The 21,122-nt window shown below is 40.7% G+C and overlaps 1 protein-coding gene across 1 annotated transcript; it reads left to right on the top strand.

Annotated features, from left to right (window-relative positions):
• Window positions 1–9,485: 9,485 nt before the first annotated feature.
• LOC129816401 (ATP-dependent RNA helicase DDX18-like) lies at window positions 9,486–21,037 on the top strand. The gene is made up of 14 exons (XM_055870846.1): window positions 9,486–9,643; window positions 10,157–10,345; window positions 10,480–10,671; window positions 11,744–11,879; window positions 12,107–12,207; window positions 13,245–13,444; window positions 15,213–15,327; window positions 15,446–15,585; window positions 15,900–16,061; window positions 17,454–17,606; window positions 17,723–17,836; window positions 17,971–18,027; window positions 20,099–20,276; window positions 20,495–21,037. Exons 1-14 carry the CDS (start codon window positions 9,538–9,540, stop codon window positions 20,638–20,640), a joined length of 1,989 nt encoding a protein of 662 aa, XP_055726821.1. The 5' UTR covers window positions 9,486–9,537; the 3' UTR covers window positions 20,641–21,037.
• The last annotated feature ends 85 nt before the right edge of the window (window positions 21,038–21,122 follow it).

Genomic DNA, 21,122 nt, shown 5'->3' with positions numbered 1-21,122 from the left:
ATTCCAGTTGACTACCGCATGAAGCTGGTTGAGAGAATTCAAAGAGTGTGCAAAGCTGTCATCAAGGCAAAGGATGGCTACTTTGAAGAATGTCAAATATAAAATATAATTTGATTTGTCTAACACTTTCTTGGTTTCTGCATGATTCCATATGTGTTAGTTAGTTGTGATGACTTCACTCGTATTCTAGGTTATAGAAAATAGGAAAAATAAAGAAACCCTTGAATGAGTAGGTGTGTCCAAACTTTTGACTGGTACTGTAGGTCACTGTAAGCAAATGCAGAAAATGAAAGAAATGAAAGAAACATAACCATTTGCAGGCACTAGTTTGCATCAAGCCGGTCTAGAGCATTTTGCCATAGGTTCTCATCGACATCGCAGTAAATGTCCTCATTGTTCATGCACCTGGGGAAAAACCTTTTCGTTTGCAAATCCAAGCCTCACATAGATTTAGATTGATGTCTTAATTATGTATTTACTAACTAACTAAATAATAACACAGAATACCCATACACACTTACATGAGATAAAAGTCCCTAGTGGACTGACATGATATGGCGGATACACAATGGAAAGGGGTGGGGAAAGATAAAGAGAGGGAGAGACAAACAAGAGTCAACTTATCGTACATACATTTGGAAACTACGCTCACAGTAACCAGAATACTTAGCACCCTATCCACCGCTAATTCGGATTAGAAATTGACTATATATTTACGCGTAGATGTCTTTCTCTGTCGTCTCTCTTGAAACCAATTGATCCGTCTATGGGTAGTGGCTCGATGTAAGGCTCTGGTTGTCCACCAGAGGTCACAATGTCCTTCTTAGTAGTAGAGCTTCGTTAGAATAGATACTTCAGACGTACCAACAGTTGTATCAGAGGGGATTGTCTTCCTTCCCCCCTCGTGTTTTTAGTCAAAGATCTAGGACCACTTTTTCACAACATTTAGATGTAAACCTGATACATAGGACACGTACACTTTCAGAGTTACTTTGATATACCATCCTTAATGACATCACAAAATAAAAAACAATGTGACAGGATTGTTCTTTAAGTCCCCACTGATCATTTTCCACATTCTTTATGTTAGAAATATTGTTCCATTATCCACTTTTGGATGTTAGAGTTTTTGGCGGCAAAAGTCTCTCTGTAACAAAGGGATTTTTACCTTCCCATACTAGAGAGCCAGAGGGAGAGTTTCTGCAAACTATTTATGACCGGCTGTTAAGTCGTCAAACTGGCCCAACTCCCTGATCTGGCACCTTTGATTCTCACCAAGGAGAGAGAGTCATGACACTGTATTCTTATCATGGATTGTACTTTACAGTATTGTAGTGGTCCTGTGTTATTCAGTTTTACTTACTGTGAAGTAAAATCATAATAGGCATAGTACACTACAGTGTGCAGGCATAGTACACTACACTTTATATAATAGGCATAGTACACTACACTTTATATATTTAGAATTTACAAACATACATTTTCATTATGTCATTCTCAAAATCTGTAGTGGACAAACCAGTATAAAATCTTTAGGTTTGCCAAACGGTTAAGAGATTAAAAATTAAGAGCAGTTAGATTAAGTAATAGTAAAATGTATTTTAAAAATCAGAAGAAAATCATGTCAAAACTAATTGTGAAAGGAAATTACTTTATGTAAACATGTATTGCAATGTGACACCTGTATTTCTAGATTAAGTTTGGTGAAAAAGTGACTGTGTGATTTTGTGTGTTGTACTTAGTCCATTGCAAATGTCCTCAGAGTTTTGAAAGAACTGCCTTTTTGGTGATTTGTTTTGAGTTGTGAAAATTGCACCAAAGCGATTGAAAAAAAACTGCAAGTACATTAGAGATACCTCTCATTTCTTATTTACTATAGAGGTTTTATTTCTTTATTTATCTTCCTCCGCTGCAATTCAGCTGGTATTACTGTACTGTATTACTGTAAGTGATGGACTCTATGTCAAGACTTCCACCGAAGGTGGTTCCTCTCCCTGTTCAGGCGGTGCTCAGCGGTCGGCGTCGCCGGCCTACTAGCCATCACCGATCCATGTTTCCTTTTCCGTTTGTTTTGTCTTTGGTTCATTCACACCTGGTTTTAATTTGCTTTCATTTCTGTGTGTATATTCACCCCTGTTTACCCGCTTAGGTTTGTGCGGGATTATTTTTCTTGTTGCTTGTGGAGGCTTTCCTCAGTGTATTTCGCGTGTGGTTATTATAGTAAGGTGCGTTGTGTTTTTGCGCCTTACGGGAGTACTGTTAGTTCCCATTGTCTTGGGCGTTGTTTTGGGGTATTGTACTGTAGCGTGTTTTTGGACTTGCCCTTATTAAAATATACGCCACACTGACATCTCTGCTATCCTGCGTTTGACTCCTCACCTACCTTCAGTGCGTAAACGCAACACTCTATTTGTCCATTTTATCTGAGAAGGGCACATTTCTCAGAAGAATCCAAACAGATATATTTGTTTTCATTGTGTTGTGTACAGTATTCACACTCCTTGAATTTTTCCACATTTTGTTGCATTACAGCCTGAAATTTACATTTTGATTTAGTGTCACTGGCCTAGACACAATACCCCATAATGTCAAAGTAGAATTATGGATTTACAAATTAATGAATAAACAATGAAAAGATGAAATGTCTTCAGTAAATAAGTATTCAAACCCTTTGTTATGTCATGGCTAACTAAGTTCAGGAGAAAAGAATTGCTTAACAAGTCACATAATAATTTGCATGGACTCACTGTGTGCAATAAGAGTGTTTAAGATGAACATGATTTTTGAATGACTACCTCATCTCTGTTCTCCACAAATACAATTATATGTAAGATCCCTTAGTCGAGCAGTGAATTTCAAACACAGATTCAACCAGAAAGACCAGGGAGGCTTTCCAATGCCTTGCAAAGAAGGGCACCTATTGGTAAATGGGTAAAAAAAGCAGACAATGAATCAATTCAAATCAAATGTATTTATATAGCCCTTCTTACGTTAGCTGATATCTCAAAGTGCTGTACAGAAACCCAGCCTAAAACCCCAAACAGCAAGCAATGCAGGTGTAGAAGCATGAATATCCCTTTAAGCATGGTTATTCATTAAACTTTGGATAGTGTATAAATACACCCAGTCACTACAAATATACAGGCGTCCTTCCTAACACAGTTGCCGGAGAGGAAGGAAACTGCTAAGGGATTTCACAATGAGATCAATGGTGACTTTAAAACAGTTACAGAGTTTATTGGCTGTGATAGGAAAAAACTGAGGATGGATCAACAATGGATGAAATAGTGAAAAGAAGAAAGCCTGTACAGAATACAAATATTCCAAAACATGTATCCTATTTGCAGCAAAACAATAAAATAAAACATCAAATAACAATGTGGCAAAGAAGTTAACTTTATATCCTGAATACAAAGTGTTATGTTTGGGCCAAATCCTACACAACACATCACTAGTATCATTCTTCATATTTTCAAGTATGGTTGGTGGCTGCATCATGTTATGAGCTTGCTTGTCATCGGCAAGGACTATAAGGTTTTTTAAATAACAAGAAAATAAATAGAGCTTGGCACAGGCAAATCCCTAGAGGAACACCTGGTTCAGTCTGCTTTCCACCAGACACTGGGAGAAAATTCCCCTTTCAGCAGGACAATAACCTAAAACACAAGGCCAAATGTACCCTGGAGTTGCTTACTAAGACAACATTGAATGTTGGCTTGGTTACAGTTTTGACTTAAATCGGCTTGAAAATCTGTGGCAGGACTTGGAAATGACTGTTTAGCCATGATCATCAACCGACTTGATAGAGCTTGAATATTTTTTAAAGAATAATATTGTACAATCCAGGTGTGGTAAGCTCTTAGTCTTACCCAGAAAGAGTCACAGCTGTAATCGCTGTGTGAATACTTATGTAAATTAGGCATTTCTGTATTTCATTTTTAATAAATTAGCAAAATCTTCTAAAAACCTGTTTTCACTTTGTCTCCATGGGGTATTTTGTGTAGACGGGTGTGAGAAAATAATCTATTTAATCAATTTTGAATTCAGGCTGTAACACAACAAAATGTGTAATACGTCAATGGGAATTAATACTATACTAATACTAATAACTCCTGGGTGGCGCAGTGGTCTAGGGCACTGCATCGCAGTGCTAGCTGCGCCACCAGAGTCTCTGGGTTCGCGCCCAGGCTGGGCTGGGTTCGCGCCCAGGCTCTGTCGCAACCGGGAGGTCCGTGGGGCGACGCACAATTGGCATAGCGTTGTCCGGGTTAGGGTGGGTTTGGCAGGGATATCCTTGTCTCAGTATGTAATAAAATGTATGCACTGTACTGTAAGTCGCTCTGGATAAGAGCGTCTGCTAAATGACTTAAATGTAATACTTTCTGAAGGCACTGTACAGTACATTATTTATGTACAGTATGTGTATATTATTATAAACATTTGGGGTATAATTAAGCAATAAGGAACCTCGTTGTAACGGCAGCCTTCCTCCTTTTCGTCTGAAGAGGAGGTGTAGCAGGGATCAGACCAAGACGCAGCGTAGTTTGTGCTTAACATGATTTAATAAAGACGAATAACGTGAACACTTACAAAATACAAAAATAACAAACGTGGCAAACCGAAACAGTCCTCTCTGGTGAAACGAACACAAAGACAGGAAACAACCACCCACAAATCCCAACACAAAACAGGCTACCTTAATATGGTTCCCAATCAGAGACAATGACAAACACCTGCCTCTGATTGAGAACCACATCAGGCCAATGACAATCCCCACATAGAAACACAAAACATAGAATGCCCACCCAGCTCACATCCTGACCAACACAAAACAAGGAAAACACACAAGAACTATGGTCAGATCGTGACACTCGTGCCTAAGAACAGCCCTTAGCCGTGATATATTGGCCATATACCACACCCCCTCGTGCCTTATTGCTTAATTTACCCAAAATTATTTTCGGAGTATTATCACGAACAGGGACATTTATAAATAAAGTAACACATTAAGATCAGAAATCTTGCCTCAGAAATTGCTTAGCACATCTGTTTACAGCCTCCAGTATTTTGTAATAGCAGGTATTTGTTCAAATAATTGATAATTATTCCATTGTCATTGTATTTTTCTTGTATTATTCCTTCCTTTCTTCCACAAGATAACATGTAATTGGATAGGTGCAAAGTAGAATGGTGTAAAATGTGAATTCTCCCTCCCAAATCACTGCCAAATCAGTGATCCTTTCAATATGAGGTTCAATGGTAAGGAGAATGCATTTCACTGGCCAGCTCCCCGACAATAAAGGTTTGCTGCCCCCATGTGTTTGTTGAACTGAAGTAGATAGGCATTGGGCTTGTACAAAATGTTTGCAATGTAGTGGTAATATTACTAAAGCTCTTAATAAATAGTAACTATGAACATTTCATTGTATGAAAACAAAAACCGGATATTTCCCAGTAGTGTACTGTATTAAATCCTCCAGGACATTCATTGGCTCCCAATGAAGGAGAGGATAAACTTCAAAGTTCAACTTCACACTTTCAAGACCCTACATGACTCGGCCCCCCTCCTACCTCCCACAGCTACCTGGCTGCTCTGACCTGGCTGACCTGGCTGCTCCCTACGCTCCTCTGACTCTGGCCTCCTCCTGATGTTCCCCAAGACCAGGCTTCACACAAGACCCCCTCAAACCAGAGGAAAACAATCGTAAAAACATTCAGCTAACTTCAATAAACAACCAGAAATAACTGTTGATGCTTTTGGTTGTTGAGTGAATTAAACCATGCCCATATTAAGCTTATCTTTCTGAAAAACTAAAAGTTATGGTAACACAAATAAAAATATCACCTTGTAATAAAGCATTATAATGCATTAGTAAATAGTTTATTCATAATGTATTAATCATTATTCCCACATGTGTAAATGTTAGTAAGATAGTTATTCACAAATGTATAACCACTTTTAAAGTATGTAATAATGATTCAGAAAATGTTTAATATACACTGCTCAAAAAAATAAAGGGAGCACTTAAACAACACAATGTAACTCCAAGTCAATCACACTTCTGTGAAATCAAACTGTACACTTAGGAAGCAACACTGATTGAGAATAAATTTCACATGCTGTTGTGCATTTGGAATAGACAAAAGGTGGAAATTATAGGCAATTAGCAAGACACCCCCAATAAAGGAGTGATTCTGCAGGTGGTGACCACAGACCACTTCTCAGTTCCTAAATGCTTCCTGGCTGATGTTTTGGTCACTTTTGAATGCTGGCGGTGCTTTCACTCTAGTGGTAGCATGAGACGGAGTCTACAACCCACACAAGTGGCTCAGGTAGTGCAGCTCATCCAGGATGGCACATCAATGCGAGCTGTGGCAAGAAGGATTGCTGTGTCTGTCAGCGTAGTGTCCAGAGCATGGAGGCGCTACCAGAAGACAGGCCAGTACATCAGGAGACGTGGAGGAGGCCGTAGGAGGGCAACAACCCAGCAGCAGGACCGCTACCTCCGCCTTTGTGCAAGGAGGAGCACTGCCAGAGCCCTGCAAAATGACCTCCAGCAGGCCACAGCAGGGCCGCTACCTGCATAAAACAATAATATGAAAATGTATGCACTCACTACTGTAAGTCGCCAAGTATGTTTACATAATAGTTAAACACTTTCCACGACTACACTGTACTTTATCTTTAATTTGGATCCCATTTAAGAAAAATACTCAATTTGGTGATAACTTTGTGTCATTTTCTGTTAATTTTTCCTTGGTCTGGATGATATTAGTTCCGTACTTAATCAGAATGTTTCCCTTACACTGTGCTTTTGTTATTTTGAGGTAGGTTACAGAGACTACCATGTATTCTTGTTTATCTCCCTAATAAATCTATTTGACCTGATCTGTGTAATCGGAGGCACTTGTTTTGTACTGTATTTTCACCAGGGTAGTCCATCCGTCTTTCTGGTATCTCTACCCACCTGTTGGTCTGCTAATTTGAAGTGTAAACCGTCAGGAGCATTGTTATCTAGGAAGAAGATTTTAATCATTTCTTTAGGGGGTAGATCAGCTTTAATATTGAATATAGATTGTAGCTTCCATCAATGTAATTGTCTGCATTACTTCCATCCCCCATATATATTTTTTGTGGTAATGCCGCAATTGGTTGGTTGTTTTGGGTAGAGCAGACATTTCCATATGTTTTAGTTAGCTGCATGTATGACATATCTCCACCAGTCGTATTTATGATATAATTTACGAAGATTATACCTTTGTTAAAAAATAAATAAAATAATGTTTTATTTATCAATTAGTATATTTGAGTTTAACCACAATATTTGTTGTATTATTTGTTCTGTCTTTTCTGGTGGATTAAACTGAAATTGCAACCAACTTTCTATGGCTTGTTTTAAAAATAGCGATATTTGGGAGATTATTTCCTTTTCAAATAACTGAAAGTGAGAGTTTGTAATCTGAATAAAGGGGAAAAAGACCTTTTCTTGAACACAGGGTGAGACATTCTTACTAATTTGCTAGAGAACCAGTTTGGATTTCAGTATAACTTTTGTATGACTGAAGCCTTTAGTGAGAGGTATAATGCTTTAATATTTAAATATTTCTGCCCTCCGAATACATATTCATTATTTAAATAGATCCATTTAATTTTGTCTGACGGGAGAACAGTTTAGTAAATCATTTAAAAAGCATTCCAAAAGTCCAATAATGATTAAAAAAATTCACAAGTATTGTTGCCCACACAAACTTCACTTATTTCTATGATTTATATGCTTGGCTGTAGGCCACCTCTTTCATCAATAATTCTGAGTACTCTGTAGGTTTTCTCACTTCCCGGGAATGACCAAGTCTGACAACACTGAAAGCTCAGGTCCTTCCCAGCTCAAAGGTGTGCTTACTGCACACTGTGTTGCGTGGCGACATCTCCTTGAAGTTGTAGCTGCTCAGCCGTTGTTGGTGGTGTCACTTCAGGAAGGCTTGGGACATCTGATGTCAGGATCAATCTCTTTGGTAGTCCGATTTGAGAACCCAGTCTTCTAAACACTCCTCTCCTGAAGTTCTGGGATTTCGGTGTAGTCCTTTGCAGTTTTCAATGCGGTAATACTTCACCTTCGACATTGTTATTGTAGCCTCCTTTCGCTGAAAGATAGAATACTATTTCATAAGTATTTTGTCTATAGAATTAACTATCACACCTGATAAAACTAATTGCATTTAAACTGAAAATCATGATTAGTTGATTATTGGAGTCGTGTTAGCTGGGCCTGGGGCAAAAGTGGGTCACCAATCAAGCCCCCGAGGATTGGAGTTGACCATCCCTGACCTAGATCAGAGATAAAACTACCTAGTTTTAGAATGTGTTGTACAACAGCTGACTAAAGACGGGGCATTAAGATCAAGAACATGTGATGTGCAGTTGAAAACGTTTCCACGATAATGGTGCCGCTTAACAATTCCATGATGAAACTTTGAAACAAAGTTGCCACTTGTTGCAGCAAACGAGTGTCATGAAAAACATGCACCAGAAACAAGGTAAAATGTTTGACTTGTCAGAATTGTCAGCAAGCCAGGCTAGTTGCAGTAACTTCAAATAGTATTCACACCGCTTGATTTCCCCCACGTTTTGTTGTGTTACAGCCTGAATTTAAAATGTATTAAATTCAGATTTTTTTGGTCACTGGCCTACACACAGTACCCCATAATGTCAAAGTGGAATTATGTTTGTCTAATTTTTTAGAAATTAATAAAAAATGAAAAGCTGAAATGTCTTGAGTCAGTAAGTATTAAACCCCTTAAGTTCAGGAGTAACAATTTGCTTAACAAGTCATATAAGTTTCATGGACTCACTCCGTGTTCAATAATAGTGTTTAACATGATTTTTGAATGACTACCTCATCTCTGTAACCCACACATATAGTTATCTGTAAGGTCCCTCAGTTGAGCAGTGAATTTCAAACACAGATTCAACCACAAAGACCAGGGAGGTTTTACATTGCCTTGCAAAGAAGGGCACCTGTTGGTGGTGGGCAAGACCTGAAAATGGTTGTCTAGCAATAATCAACAATCAATTTTGACAGACCTTGAAGAATTGTTAAAATATGAATGGGAAAATATTGCACAATCCTGGTATTGAAAGCTCTTAGAGGCTTACCCAGGTGCTTCTACAAAATATTGTGTGAATACTTATGTAAATAAGATGTTTCTGTATTTAATTTTCAATAAATTTGCAAACATTTCTAAAAACATTTTCACTCTCATTATGGGGTATTGTGTATTGATGGCTGAGAAAAACATATATTAATTCGATTTTGAATTCAGGCTGTAGCACAACAAAAATGTGGAATAAGTCAAGGGGTAACTTTTGTTCTCTTTTTTAATTAAGAGCAATGGGGCTGGCAGGTAAAATTGAGTTTATCCCTGGCCCAGACTCCAGTACAGTAGGTGGCGGTAATGCACCATAACGTTGGATGCCAATCACCGATAAACGCCAGCGAAGAAGAAGAGTTCCACGTGTGTGCGTGCTCAGCTGCAATCATGGCAGATCTTCAGATGAGGCTTCTTCGGCAGAAAATCCAGAAAAGAAGCGAAAAGAACAAAGAGCGAAAGCTACTTCAGAAACGGAAAAATGAGGAAGATAATGGTAACTGTTTTTCCAGTACTGAAATCATTGTCGACAAGTTGTATTGACACTTTATCGCGCTAGCCCACCTCGAAGCAAGGCCAAGTAGCCTTTGCCTATGTTAGCTACCTTAACTAGCTAGTATGTCTCTGCAGTGTTGTCTATATCGGAAATCACGCATTAAAGACAGTATTTTAGTTAATACACGTAGCTAAACCAACGATTGTAACGAGTGAATGAACATGATCTCCATTCAGTTAGCTTGTGGTGTTTTTATAGCTAGTTACTACAGTACTGCTTTTAATTGTTTTAATGTGTTACTAATCTTAGACACAAGCGAAACATTGTTGTACATTGTTGGTTTTGAGACCATGAATTCTCTTCCCGTTATTGATATCGGCTATATTTGAATGAAGTTGCCAGTTAGTCCGTTAGCTAAGGTTTGCTGCCACGTAGCTAGTTCGTTGAATGATAGCCTAGTTGATGTGATTAAAAAATATATGTATTATTCTGTGTGACTTACGTTTTTCACAGACGACGCAAACGGACTTCCAGATGAGTGTTGTGATGAAAGGAGTCAGGTGGCCACAGCAATATCAAAGCCACAGAATGCCAAACCCACGAATAAGCAGCAAAAAGAGAAGAATGTGTCGGCGAAGGTGGACACAGAACATTTTGTCAAGAAGAAAAAGAAAAGAAAGCTTAACACCACTGAACAGCCAGGTAATGTTGTGTACCACTCAGTCGTTTATTAGAATGGTTGTTGAACCATTCAAGGGGTAAATGGCTAAAAGTGTCCGTTTCCCAAGTTATTGAATCTTGTCCTTGTCAAAGAATATTTAATGTTTCTAATGTAGGTGTGAAAAAAGCGAAGAAGGAGGAGGATGTGACAGAGGAGGATGCTGATCAGACCACAGAAAAACCCACACAGCCTCTTGAACAGGTAGATGAGGGGGAGGATGATGAAGAGGGAAGTGAGGATGGGGAAGGAGAGAAGCTTGGGGAAAATGAGGAGGAAGATGAACCAGAGCTCCCATCTGGCTTGACAGGTATTCCATGTTCAATGACATAGACATTGGTCAATCAGAGGCCTTTACACAACCAAATGTTAGCCTTGTCAGTTGTGCATGTTGTGTAGCAATCCTTTCTCATTCTTAGATATGGGCCAGGAACTATTTACAATTGAGCCTCTGCCAGCATACAAATATGTATAATAGTCTGTGTTTTATCTTCCTGGTAACCATGGTCCTTTACTGTAGGTAATCCCCAGTCAGTCTACTTGCCGTGTCCTGTGTTAGTAGGGATGGGCATTTAAAATCATTTCACTATTTAGAATAAAAGTTAGTTTTTTTTGTAACTTTAAGCAAGTTGGGCAGGGGCCAGCGGTGTGAGACACCAGAGGGAGAGGGGTGAAAATGTATCAAGTGACTCACGCTAGTTAGACAAAATTGTAAATGGCATAGGTTATCTATCATCCCATCTGGCAGTGCCTGTCTCTACTGCATCAAAACGATGTAAAGAAGCTAGCAAAGATAGTCAGATGTTAGCTAGCCAACTAGAATAGTTTAGGCTATTTGACTGCGCTCCCCGTTCCTTGTCTACAACATTCCATTCAGAATAAACCACAGCCTACCTGTCGGTTGTTCATTGTCGCCTTCTCATTTATCTAACTTAATTATGTAATTTTGCTTCCATTTGTCATTGATTAGTGATCTCCCACTTCACGTGGTGCCTCTGACTGTATTGCCAACAATCTACACGCAACGCGTGGAACTTGTGTAGGCTATACGGAAGCCTATGTCTTTTTATTGGGCGCATGTCTTGAAAATTACTTTCAAAAGTTTGTTTTATTAAATTGAGCATTTCAAATGTCATTGTGTGTAGCAATGTCACATCGATCATTTTATTTAATTGAGACAAAGCCTTTTCATTGTTAAGCTAGGCCTATGATTTTTATTTTATGAATCGACCTACTCTCGCAAGTAGGCCTATTCGAATACAAATGTCAGTTTGGATATTAGAATAACCGTGCCCATCCCTGTGTGTTAGTGCTAGACTAGAGCCCTTCCATGCAAACACCTACAGAGGTGGGAACTGTTAACTGTGGTTTCTGTGTCTCAGGTGCGTTTGAGGACACGCTGTTTGCCTCTCTGGCGCCTCTGGTGAGTGAGAACACTCTGAAGGGTGTGAAGGAGATGGGCTTTGAGCACATGACTGAGATCCAACACAAAAGCATACAGCCCCTACTGGAGGGAAGGTACGCCTACAGTTTATCTCCCAAGTTTCATGTTAGGCGGAATCACCACCTGTTCATGTATCACTGCATGTCTAAAGCAGAGCTCTGTGAAAATCCATGCAGGACCACCCAAAGTTGGTGACTTGCATCCCAGAATCAGCCCTACAGGACTGATAAAGGACTGAGTAGGCTAATATTGTTTTGACTTGATAAATGACTCCCTTTTATATATATGTTGACTCTTCTAGAGATATCCTGGCTGCTGCTAAGACTGGCAGTGGTAAAACTCTGGCCTTCCTCATCCCCTCCATCGAGCTCATCTACAAACTTAAGTTCATGCCCAGAAATGGTAAGATTAGTAGATTGCTTCAACCGTCTATATTGGTTCAATGTTATAAACATTCTGCATCATAATGCTACAAGCTTCACGTGCATATATCGATATCTATGGAATTTTGGTGCAGTGGACACATTTTGGTAACATGATACCTCGCCGGTCCATGCGTTTCTCCCAAACAGCAAAGTTCACAAGGGGGTGATGGCAGAGATTTTTCTGTTGAAAACATCATCACAGCTGGAAGCTAAATCGAAAGAACTAAGTGCATATTTAAATAATAGCTAGGCCTACATGTAATGAAAGTTAATGTTTGATTTACATGACCATGTTTTGTGCCTGTCAGTAAGGTGTAGGTTACTTAGCATCCCACATGTCACCCATGTGAAATAATTAGTCCTGGCAGATATTTTTTTTGCCTACTCGCCTGTGTAACTTAAAACATTATCCCAATTTAATATGCATCTTCAATGTATTCGCTCCCATATCAGCTAAAAATAGAGAAGGCACTTGGCTATCAGCTGTTTTTACCGTGTAGTAGTAGTTATTACTTCACACCAAAATACCTTTTGGGGTGGATTCTAATAAGGCTACAATGTTTGGTTGCTTGTTTGAACAGTTGCTGAGGTTATAATTGGTTATCAATGCTACTTTCATGCGTAGCCTGTTGATCAGATCAAGGAATAAGGCACTTTTAAATTTTCGGGTAGCGCAAAATTATGTTGAATGGCGAAGCATATTACAAGGAGCCGCCCCTTTTGTGACTAAAAACAACATTTCAGCACTGCGCTGTATCTATTGTCTCCGTGGAGTGTGTAGACACCTTTTCTGGGTGTTCAGATATGAAAGGACTGGGTAGGAGTAAGAAATATGGCAATGTTTTTGACTCAACTCTCCAGTAGACTAGGCACAATTTCCCTCATTACCTTTCACCCATCCGGTCTTACTAGCTCTGTTAACATCAATGGTGTAGGGTCTAGACTCTAAAGAAAGGGCCTTGGAACTGAACTGAAATGTGCCTGAGACGCAGCCCTGCTCCCCACTATCCTAAGGTACAGGCGTGGTGATCTTGTCCCCAACGCGCGAGTTGGCCATGCAGACGTACGGCGTGATGAAGGAGCTGATGACCCACCACGTGCACACCTTCGGCCTGATCATGGGCGGCAGCAACCGCACGGCCGAGGCCCAGAGGCTGGCCAATGGCGTCAACATCCTGGTGGCCACGCCCGGCAGACTGCTTGACCACCTCCAGGTAACCATGGTGATAAGAACAGTAACTGTATTCATATATATCAAAGTTGGGACCAGGTAACCTCTGAGCACCGCAATGTTGACTAAGGATCAGATTGTACACTGAAAAAATATATATAAACGCAACCCTTTCAAGGTTTTACTGTGTTAGTTCATATACGGAAATCGGTCAATTGAAATAAATTCAGTAGGCCCTAATCTATGGATTTCGCATGACTGGGAATACAGATATGCATCTGTTGATCAGACCCCCCCCCCCCCCCAAAAAAAAACAATGTAGGGCGTGGATCAGAAAACCAGTCAGTATCTGGTGTGACCATTTGCCTCATGCAGCGCATAGTTGGCAATAGCAATATAAGTTACTTTAAGATGGAATTTTGATGAACCACGTGACATTGATTTTGAGAGATGAAGGCTTTATTATAAATCAAACTGTTCCATGAAAATCGTAACTGGCACGCAGATTAGTAGTAATGGTACGATAACTTGGCACTCCAGTTGGAAAAGGTTGACGGAAATTTCAGGAGCGTAATGGCAGAATCTGCGAAGGCCAGCAGCAGGAGGAGGATGGTCGGGAACAGTTTTTTTTTTTTTTTTCCCCTTTCTGATTACGCTGTATTGATCTCTGCTCCCTCTTGAATGATTTCTTACTTTAAGCACTGCGATTAAAAGTTTTCAGTCAAGTTCAGTCGCCTACATATCGTTTATTTTATTCAAACATAGGGTGTGTCTATATATGGAAAAATACACATTTTAAAATGTTGACCGATCGATTGGTCGAAAGAACAAATCACACTCGGTCCACAACACACACACATTGTCGGGCAGCCCTAATTGTCATTCAATGCAGGTAAAAACAGACTTTGCTAACTTGCTTTTTGAGAAGCTCCACTTTGGTGGTGAGTGACGACAATCAGAAATACTATCAGACGTCCCCAAATGGGTACATTTCTACGTTTGCTCACAGGCCAGGTCGCCTACTCCGACGCGTAGTCAGTTGTGCGTTCTTACTCAACATTGACAGGAGCTCTCCAAACAAAAGACGATTAATAAATTGACAAGACTCCGAAATTAAATACGTTTTGAGCAAATAACGTGTCCACTCCAACAATGAGAACGGTAAACGACTGTAATAGTATACTGAATGCATTAACAGTAGTTACCATAACCAACAAACATTGTAGATTAAAAATGATGGGGATTAACAGTAAATGTACGACTGGTGATATATAAGTAATGGGGAATTGATAGACACTAACACTCAAACAATTCATACAATGAAGTTATGAAACAATGAATGTGCAAAAACTGTCAGGAGAGCACATTCTGGGGAGAGACACGCCTTGTGCATCTTAGCCACACAGCCCCTCCTTGACTCAACATTTTTTAATTAGACCAAAGACACATCTTCACATACTGTAGACCCAAGGAATACTCTCAAACGGTGTCAGGTCCAAAGCAGTAGCCATTTCTGGAAAACCAATGCAATTTCACTTATTTCCAAAATGTTATCAAATTGCTTGCGATGCCTGTGCTAGACTGTGCCGTCTCCGCAGCCTCCACAATGGATCAGTCCACTGAGGCGGGTGTGAATCAGACAAGTGTGTCTGCCATAAAATAAATACAATTAATTTGCGACCACTCGACAAAACACATCTGTCGACCAAATAATGGACCAGTCGACGAAATGGGGTCGGACCTAGATTTTTGCACACGTTCAGTCCTGGACTCTTTTCATTGGTTTCTCTCCACCCCCTTGCTCTCTGTAGAATACTGCCGGCTTCATGTATAAGAACCTCCAGTGTCTGATTATTGACGAAGCTGACCGTATCCTGGAGGTCGGCTTCGAGGAGGAGCTGAAGCAGATCATCAAACTCCTGCCAAGTATGTACCCACCTCATGGCTTTAAACGTCTTTGCGCATACTGTACTATGGAGTTTGATGCTATTTGTCTCTGTGTATCTCCCAGTGTTTAACATGTTCAACGTGCATTGTTCCTCAGAGCGGAGGCAGACCATGCTGTTCTCGGCCACCCAGACCCGTAAGGTGGAGGACCTGGCCCGTATCTCCCTGAAGAAGGAGCCCCTCTACGTGGGTGTGGACGACAACAAGGACAACGCAACCGTGGACGGCCTGGAGCAGGTAAACAACACGACTCACTGCTGCAGAGTGACGATACTCGTGCATGACGAGCCAGGGGGTCCGCTTGTTGTAGCTAGTTAAGTTAAGCGGATAGTCGTCACTTGTCCCAAGACTCAAAGTATCTGAAAGTAGCAAAGCTTTAATGTTTTTGGTTAGAGTATTGGGTCGTTTGAGACCTTACCGTGTCTCATCCACGGCAAGGTTATAGGTAAACCTCACATCAGTTAGAATCGGACAGGGATGTGGTTCTCCGGGTTGTCTCTGGTGCTTCAGGGATGCGTGGTCTGATATGTAAACATTGTCTTGGTTTTCAGGGCTACGTGGTGTGTCCCTCAGAGAAGCGCTTCATGCTGCTCTTCACCTTCCTGAAGAAGAACCGCAACAAGAAGCTGATGGTGTTCTTCTCCTCCTGCATGTCGGTCAAGTTCCACTACGAGCTGCTCAACTACATTGACCTGCCTGTCATGGCCATCCACGTGAGTTGTCACCTCTGTCATTAAGAAAGCTCAACTATTATGCGTGTTGGGTTCTTGAGTCAATTTTACCATGCTCGTTTCATGCTTATCTTTTAAAATACATTTTTTTAAATATATACATGTATTTTATAACATGTAGGCAAGTTACCTGGCTAACTCCTTAATCCTGCTTTGTAGTATACCCCTCAGGGTTGTAAACATTAGGGCACACCATAGCAAAGCGTTTTGCAAAAGAAACCAAAAATGTGTGTTCTATAGGACAAGTTTAGATAGTACCTTCCCGTTTCTGACGGTTTATCTGTTTAGTGCCTGCTGAACATGACCCAACTCACTTTATTCACTTGTCTCAGGAAGTTATTCTGAGCCCTTTGAGTCTAAAAGACACTCAAGCCATATACACCACAGGCCCAAACTAAAATATAATTAATCTGTGTCTCGAGTAACAGCAAGCTAGTTCCAAGACTCGCAACATATTGCGGGCTACACTCTGTGTCAGCAGTTTTCAGGCTGTTATCTGACTCAATTTTTGAGCTTTGCTACAGTGAACCCCAGTCTGACTCCACAAGGCATTCTCTCTCATTTGTCTGCCGCAGAGATGACTGATATTTCCACAATTGGGTCTAAAGGCCTTAAACCATTATAGCACATTGATATGTGTTATAATATGATATGACCAAATATTGTACTGTGGCATTAAACATTAACATGTACTGTAATATGCTTGGCAAAAATGTCAATCAATGACAGATTTCTTGAGTTAGATTAATTCGGACTGTTTTGGCTACGGTGTCTCAAGGACAAATATTACCATTGCCGCTTTCTCATTTTTCAAGCGATGGTCTTTTATTATTTTTTTTTACCCCTTTTCCTCCCCGATTTCATGGTATTCAATTGGTAGTTAGTCTTGTCTCATCGCTGCAACTCCCGTACGGACTCGGGAGAGGCGAAGGTCGATAGCCATGCATCTTCCGAAACACAACCTAGCCAAGCTGCACTGCTTCTTGACACAATGCCCACTCAACATGGAAGCCAGCCGCACAAATGTGTCGGAGGAAACGCCGTACACTTGGTGACTGTGTCAGCATGCGTGCGCCCGGCCTGCCGCAGGAGTCGCTGGTGCGTGATGGGGCAAGGCATCCCTGCCAGCCAAACCCTCCCCTAACGATGCTGGGTCAATTGTCCCATGGGTCTCCCGGTCGCGGCCGGCTGCGACAAAGCCTGGACTCGAACCCAGAATCTCTAGTGGCACGGCTAGCATTGCGATGGTCTTTTTAAGGGAGTATGCTAGCATGCACGTTCAGTTCGTCTAGCCAACCGAACCGAAGCATGCATCCTCTGTGGTCAATGCTGTCTGTGACTTACGTCTAATCTCCTTTTGCTTTGATCTCTCAGGGGAAACAAAAGCAGACCAAGCGTACCACCACCTTCTTCCAGTTCTGTAACGCCGACTCAGGCATCCTGCTGTGTACAGACGTGGCGGCCAGAGGCCTTGACATCCCTGAGGTGGACTGGATTGTCCAATATGACCCCCCAGATGACCCCAAGGTACCTAGTGACTTTTGAGACACTGTTTCATGCAGCTTTGACACTAGCCAGAAATAATGCCTAGCCTATAGGCATTCACGTTTTCCCTCTTCCTTATTTCTTCCCTCTTTTCCTAGGAATACATCCACAGGGTGGGCAGAACGGCTCGCGGAATCAACGGCATAGGCCACGCCCTCCTAATCCTCAGGCCAGAGGAGCTGGGCTTCCTGCGCTTCCTCAAACAAGCCAAGGTAAGACCCTAACCCAACCATCTCTGACCTTACCTCAACCCAGCAAAACCAAGAAAACCATGCAAAAGATTAATTCTTTCCGCAGTGATATGTTATAAACTGACATTTTAGATTGTGTTTTCATCTCGCCTCAGGTTCCTTTGAGTGAGTTTGAATTCTCTTGGGCAAAGATCTCTGATATCCAGGGTCAGGTGAGATATTCATCCACATTATATTTCTGCATGTGTATCAGAGTTAACTGACATTACATCTGTCACATGTGGACTGCAACGGCTAATTCGTTGATCTGGTAATAATAATAATAAGCAACTTCTTCCTTTGAACAGGAGTTAACTTCTGTTACATACACTCCCCAAAGTATTTATTTGGACAAGGAACCTAAAAACATTTATTTGGCTCTGTACTCAAGCATTTTTGGATTGGAGATCAAATGTTTTGAGGCGACAGTAAAGATTATCATCTTTTATTTGAGGGTGTTTTTATGTACAGTGCCTTCAGAATGTTTTCATACCCCTTATTCCACGTTTTGTGTTACAGCCAGAATTCAAAATGGATTAAATTGATAATCACACGACCAAAACAAACTGCAAATGCATCTAACAAGTTTGTATCCACGCTTGATGTAGTCATTGCGTTGTTAGGAATATGGGACCGAATACTAAACTTTTGACCACTTCAATACACAAATGAGGGGACTAGATACATTGTGCTTTCATTTCTAAAAAAGTTGAACATATACAGTGCCTTCAGAAATTATTCACACCCCTTTACTTTTTCCACATTTTGTTTTAAATGATTTAGATTTTATCACAGATCTACTCACAATACCCCATAATGTCAGTGGAAATTTGTTGTAGAACATTTTTTAAATTAATACATTTACCGCTGAAATGTCTTGAGTCTTGGTATAGAAAGCAAAATAATTCCAGGTATAAAAATGTGCTTAACACATCTCATAAGGTGCATGGACTCATTCCGTGTTCAATAATAGTGGTTAACATGATTTTTGAATGACTACGCCATCTCTGCACCCCACACACAGAATTATCTGTAAGGTCCCTCAATCGAGTTGTGATTGTCAAGCACAGAATCAACTACAAAAACCAGGAGGGGGGAAACCAAGGGCACCAATTGGTAGTGTAAAAAAATAAATGCACAGGCACTTAATATCCCTTTGAGCATGGTGAAGTTATTAATTACACTTTGCATGGTGTATCAATACAGCCAGTCACTACAAAGATACAGGTGTCTTTAGCTCTGTTGCCAGAGAGGAAGGAAACTGCTCAGGGCCAATGGTGATTTTAAGACAGAGTTTTAATGGTTGTGATATGAGAACTGAGGGTGGATCAACAATATTGTAGTTACTCCACAATACTAACCTAAATTACAGAGTGAAAAGGAAGCCTGTACAGGAAAAAAAATATTACAAAACATGCATCCTGTTTGCAACAAGGCACTTAAACAGTACTGCAAAAATCTGTGGCAAAGAAATTCACGTTTTGTCCTGAATACAAAGTGTTATGTTTGGGGTGAATCCCACACATCACTGAGTACCACTCTTCATATTTTCAAGCATGGTAGTGGCTGCGTCATGTTGTGGGTATGCTCGTAATCGGCAAGTACTAGGGAGTTTGTTAGGATAAAAAGAAACGGAATGCAGCTATAAGCACAGGCAAAATCCTAGAGGAAAACCATGTTCAGTCTGCTTTCCAACAGCCACTGTGAGACAAATTCACATTTCAGCAGACAATAACCTTGAACACAAGGCAAAATCTACACTGGAATTACATAGAATTTTTACAGTTGACTTAAATCAGCTTAAATCTATGGCAAGACTTGAAAATGGCTGTCTAGCAATTATCAACAATCAACTTCAGAGCTTGAAGAATTTAAAAATAATAATTAGCAAGTATTTTACAATCCAGGTGTGCAAAGTTTTCAAAGTTTATTGTGTGTCGATGGGGACAATTGTTTTTATATTAAATCAATTTTGAACTTGAACTGTAACAACAAAATGTTGAATAAGTTCAGGGGTATGAATACTTTCTGAAAGCACTATTTGAAAATGCCCTCGTATAAAAGTTGACATTCTATACTTGTCGCCTCACATAAACATTTGATCTCTATTCCAAAATGCTGTGGTATAGAACCAAATATTAAGTTTTAGCTTCACTGTCCAAATAAATACGCAGTGGAGTGAATGCAATTATCTGACAAGCCTTGAACTCTCAATCTCAGATTTCTCAATTTGTTTTTTTGCAGCTGAATAAGCTGATTGAGAAGAACTACTACCTGCACAAGTCAGCCCAGGAGGCCTACAAGTCCTACGTGCGGGCGTACGACTCTCATTCCCTCAAGGCGATCTACAGTGTCAACACGCTCAACCTCCCCATGGTGGCACAGTCTTTCGGCTTTAATGTGCCTCCCTACGTCGACCTCAGTATCCTTTTCTACGTCCAATTGCCTGGGCATATTTTCACCAATGTCGTTTCTGAAGGGTTGCATACCTTGTTTGTCAATGTCTGTTGTCAAACATCCTTTATTCCATCCCTCTGCCCCCCCCCCCCCCCCCCCCACCAGGTCGTAATGATAAAAGTCTTCTCAATTGGTCAATTTAGTGCAGTACAGTGTTTCCCTTAACCCAGCATTCCTCTCCAGACGTTCACAGCAAAGGAGGACTGAAGATGACAAAGAGGGGTGGAGGCGGCGGCTTCGGCTACCAGAAGGGCAAGCCCGCTCACAAAGCCAAAATCTTCAAGCATGTCAACAGAGGCAATGGGGACAAGAGGCAATTCTCACGCTGACCTGCGGTCCTTGGGGGGCCACTACAAAATGGCTTCCTGACATGGACGCACTCCCCCCTCGCTCTCTATCTTATCTAGAGACCCTGTAATGGGCATCGTGTCTCGCTCCCTATTTTGTATGTGTTAGAACAGTCTCTTGCTACCTGTAGGAGGCCCAATTTCTGCTTCAATGCCTCCACCTGTCTTTCTGGACAGGTACTTTGTATCTGTAGTGACAGGACTCTCTGTGGGCTAATAACTGTCGAGACAGCCCCTGCAATCCTTTACTCACAGCAGATGTGGATTTTACCATGGACTGTCTTTGATTTACTTATGCAGAACTGTACATTGCTAAATGTATTTCCATTATTTTCATCCTTCTACTTTACTGGCTAATTAAAACGTTTATATACACCCACACTGTTGTTGGCACACAGCATTTTAGAGCGTTGCAACCCTCGTATTTTATAGTATACATTACTTTATATTTATTTAAACAAGCC

Source organism: Salvelinus fontinalis, chromosome 19, assembly GCF_029448725.1.
Source record: "Salvelinus fontinalis isolate EN_2023a chromosome 19, ASM2944872v1, whole genome shotgun sequence".
Classification (NCBI taxonomy): Eukaryota; Metazoa; Chordata; class Actinopteri; order Salmoniformes; family Salmonidae; genus Salvelinus; species Salvelinus fontinalis.
This window is presented reverse-complemented; position numbering and strand designations above follow the sequence as displayed.

Coding starts and splice junctions, on each gene's coding strand:
- LOC129816401 (XM_055870846.1), top strand. CDS start 9,538: ATGGCAGATCTTCAGATGAGGCTTCTTCGGCAGAAAATCCAGAAAAGA. Junction 12,208..13,244: donor TAAGTTCATGCCCAGAAATG/GTAAGATTAGTA, acceptor CACTATCCTAAG/GTACAGGCGTGGTGATCTTG. Junction 15,328..15,445: donor GATCATCAAACTCCTGCCAA/GTATGTACCCAC, acceptor ATTGTTCCTCAG/AGCGGAGGCAGACCATGCTG.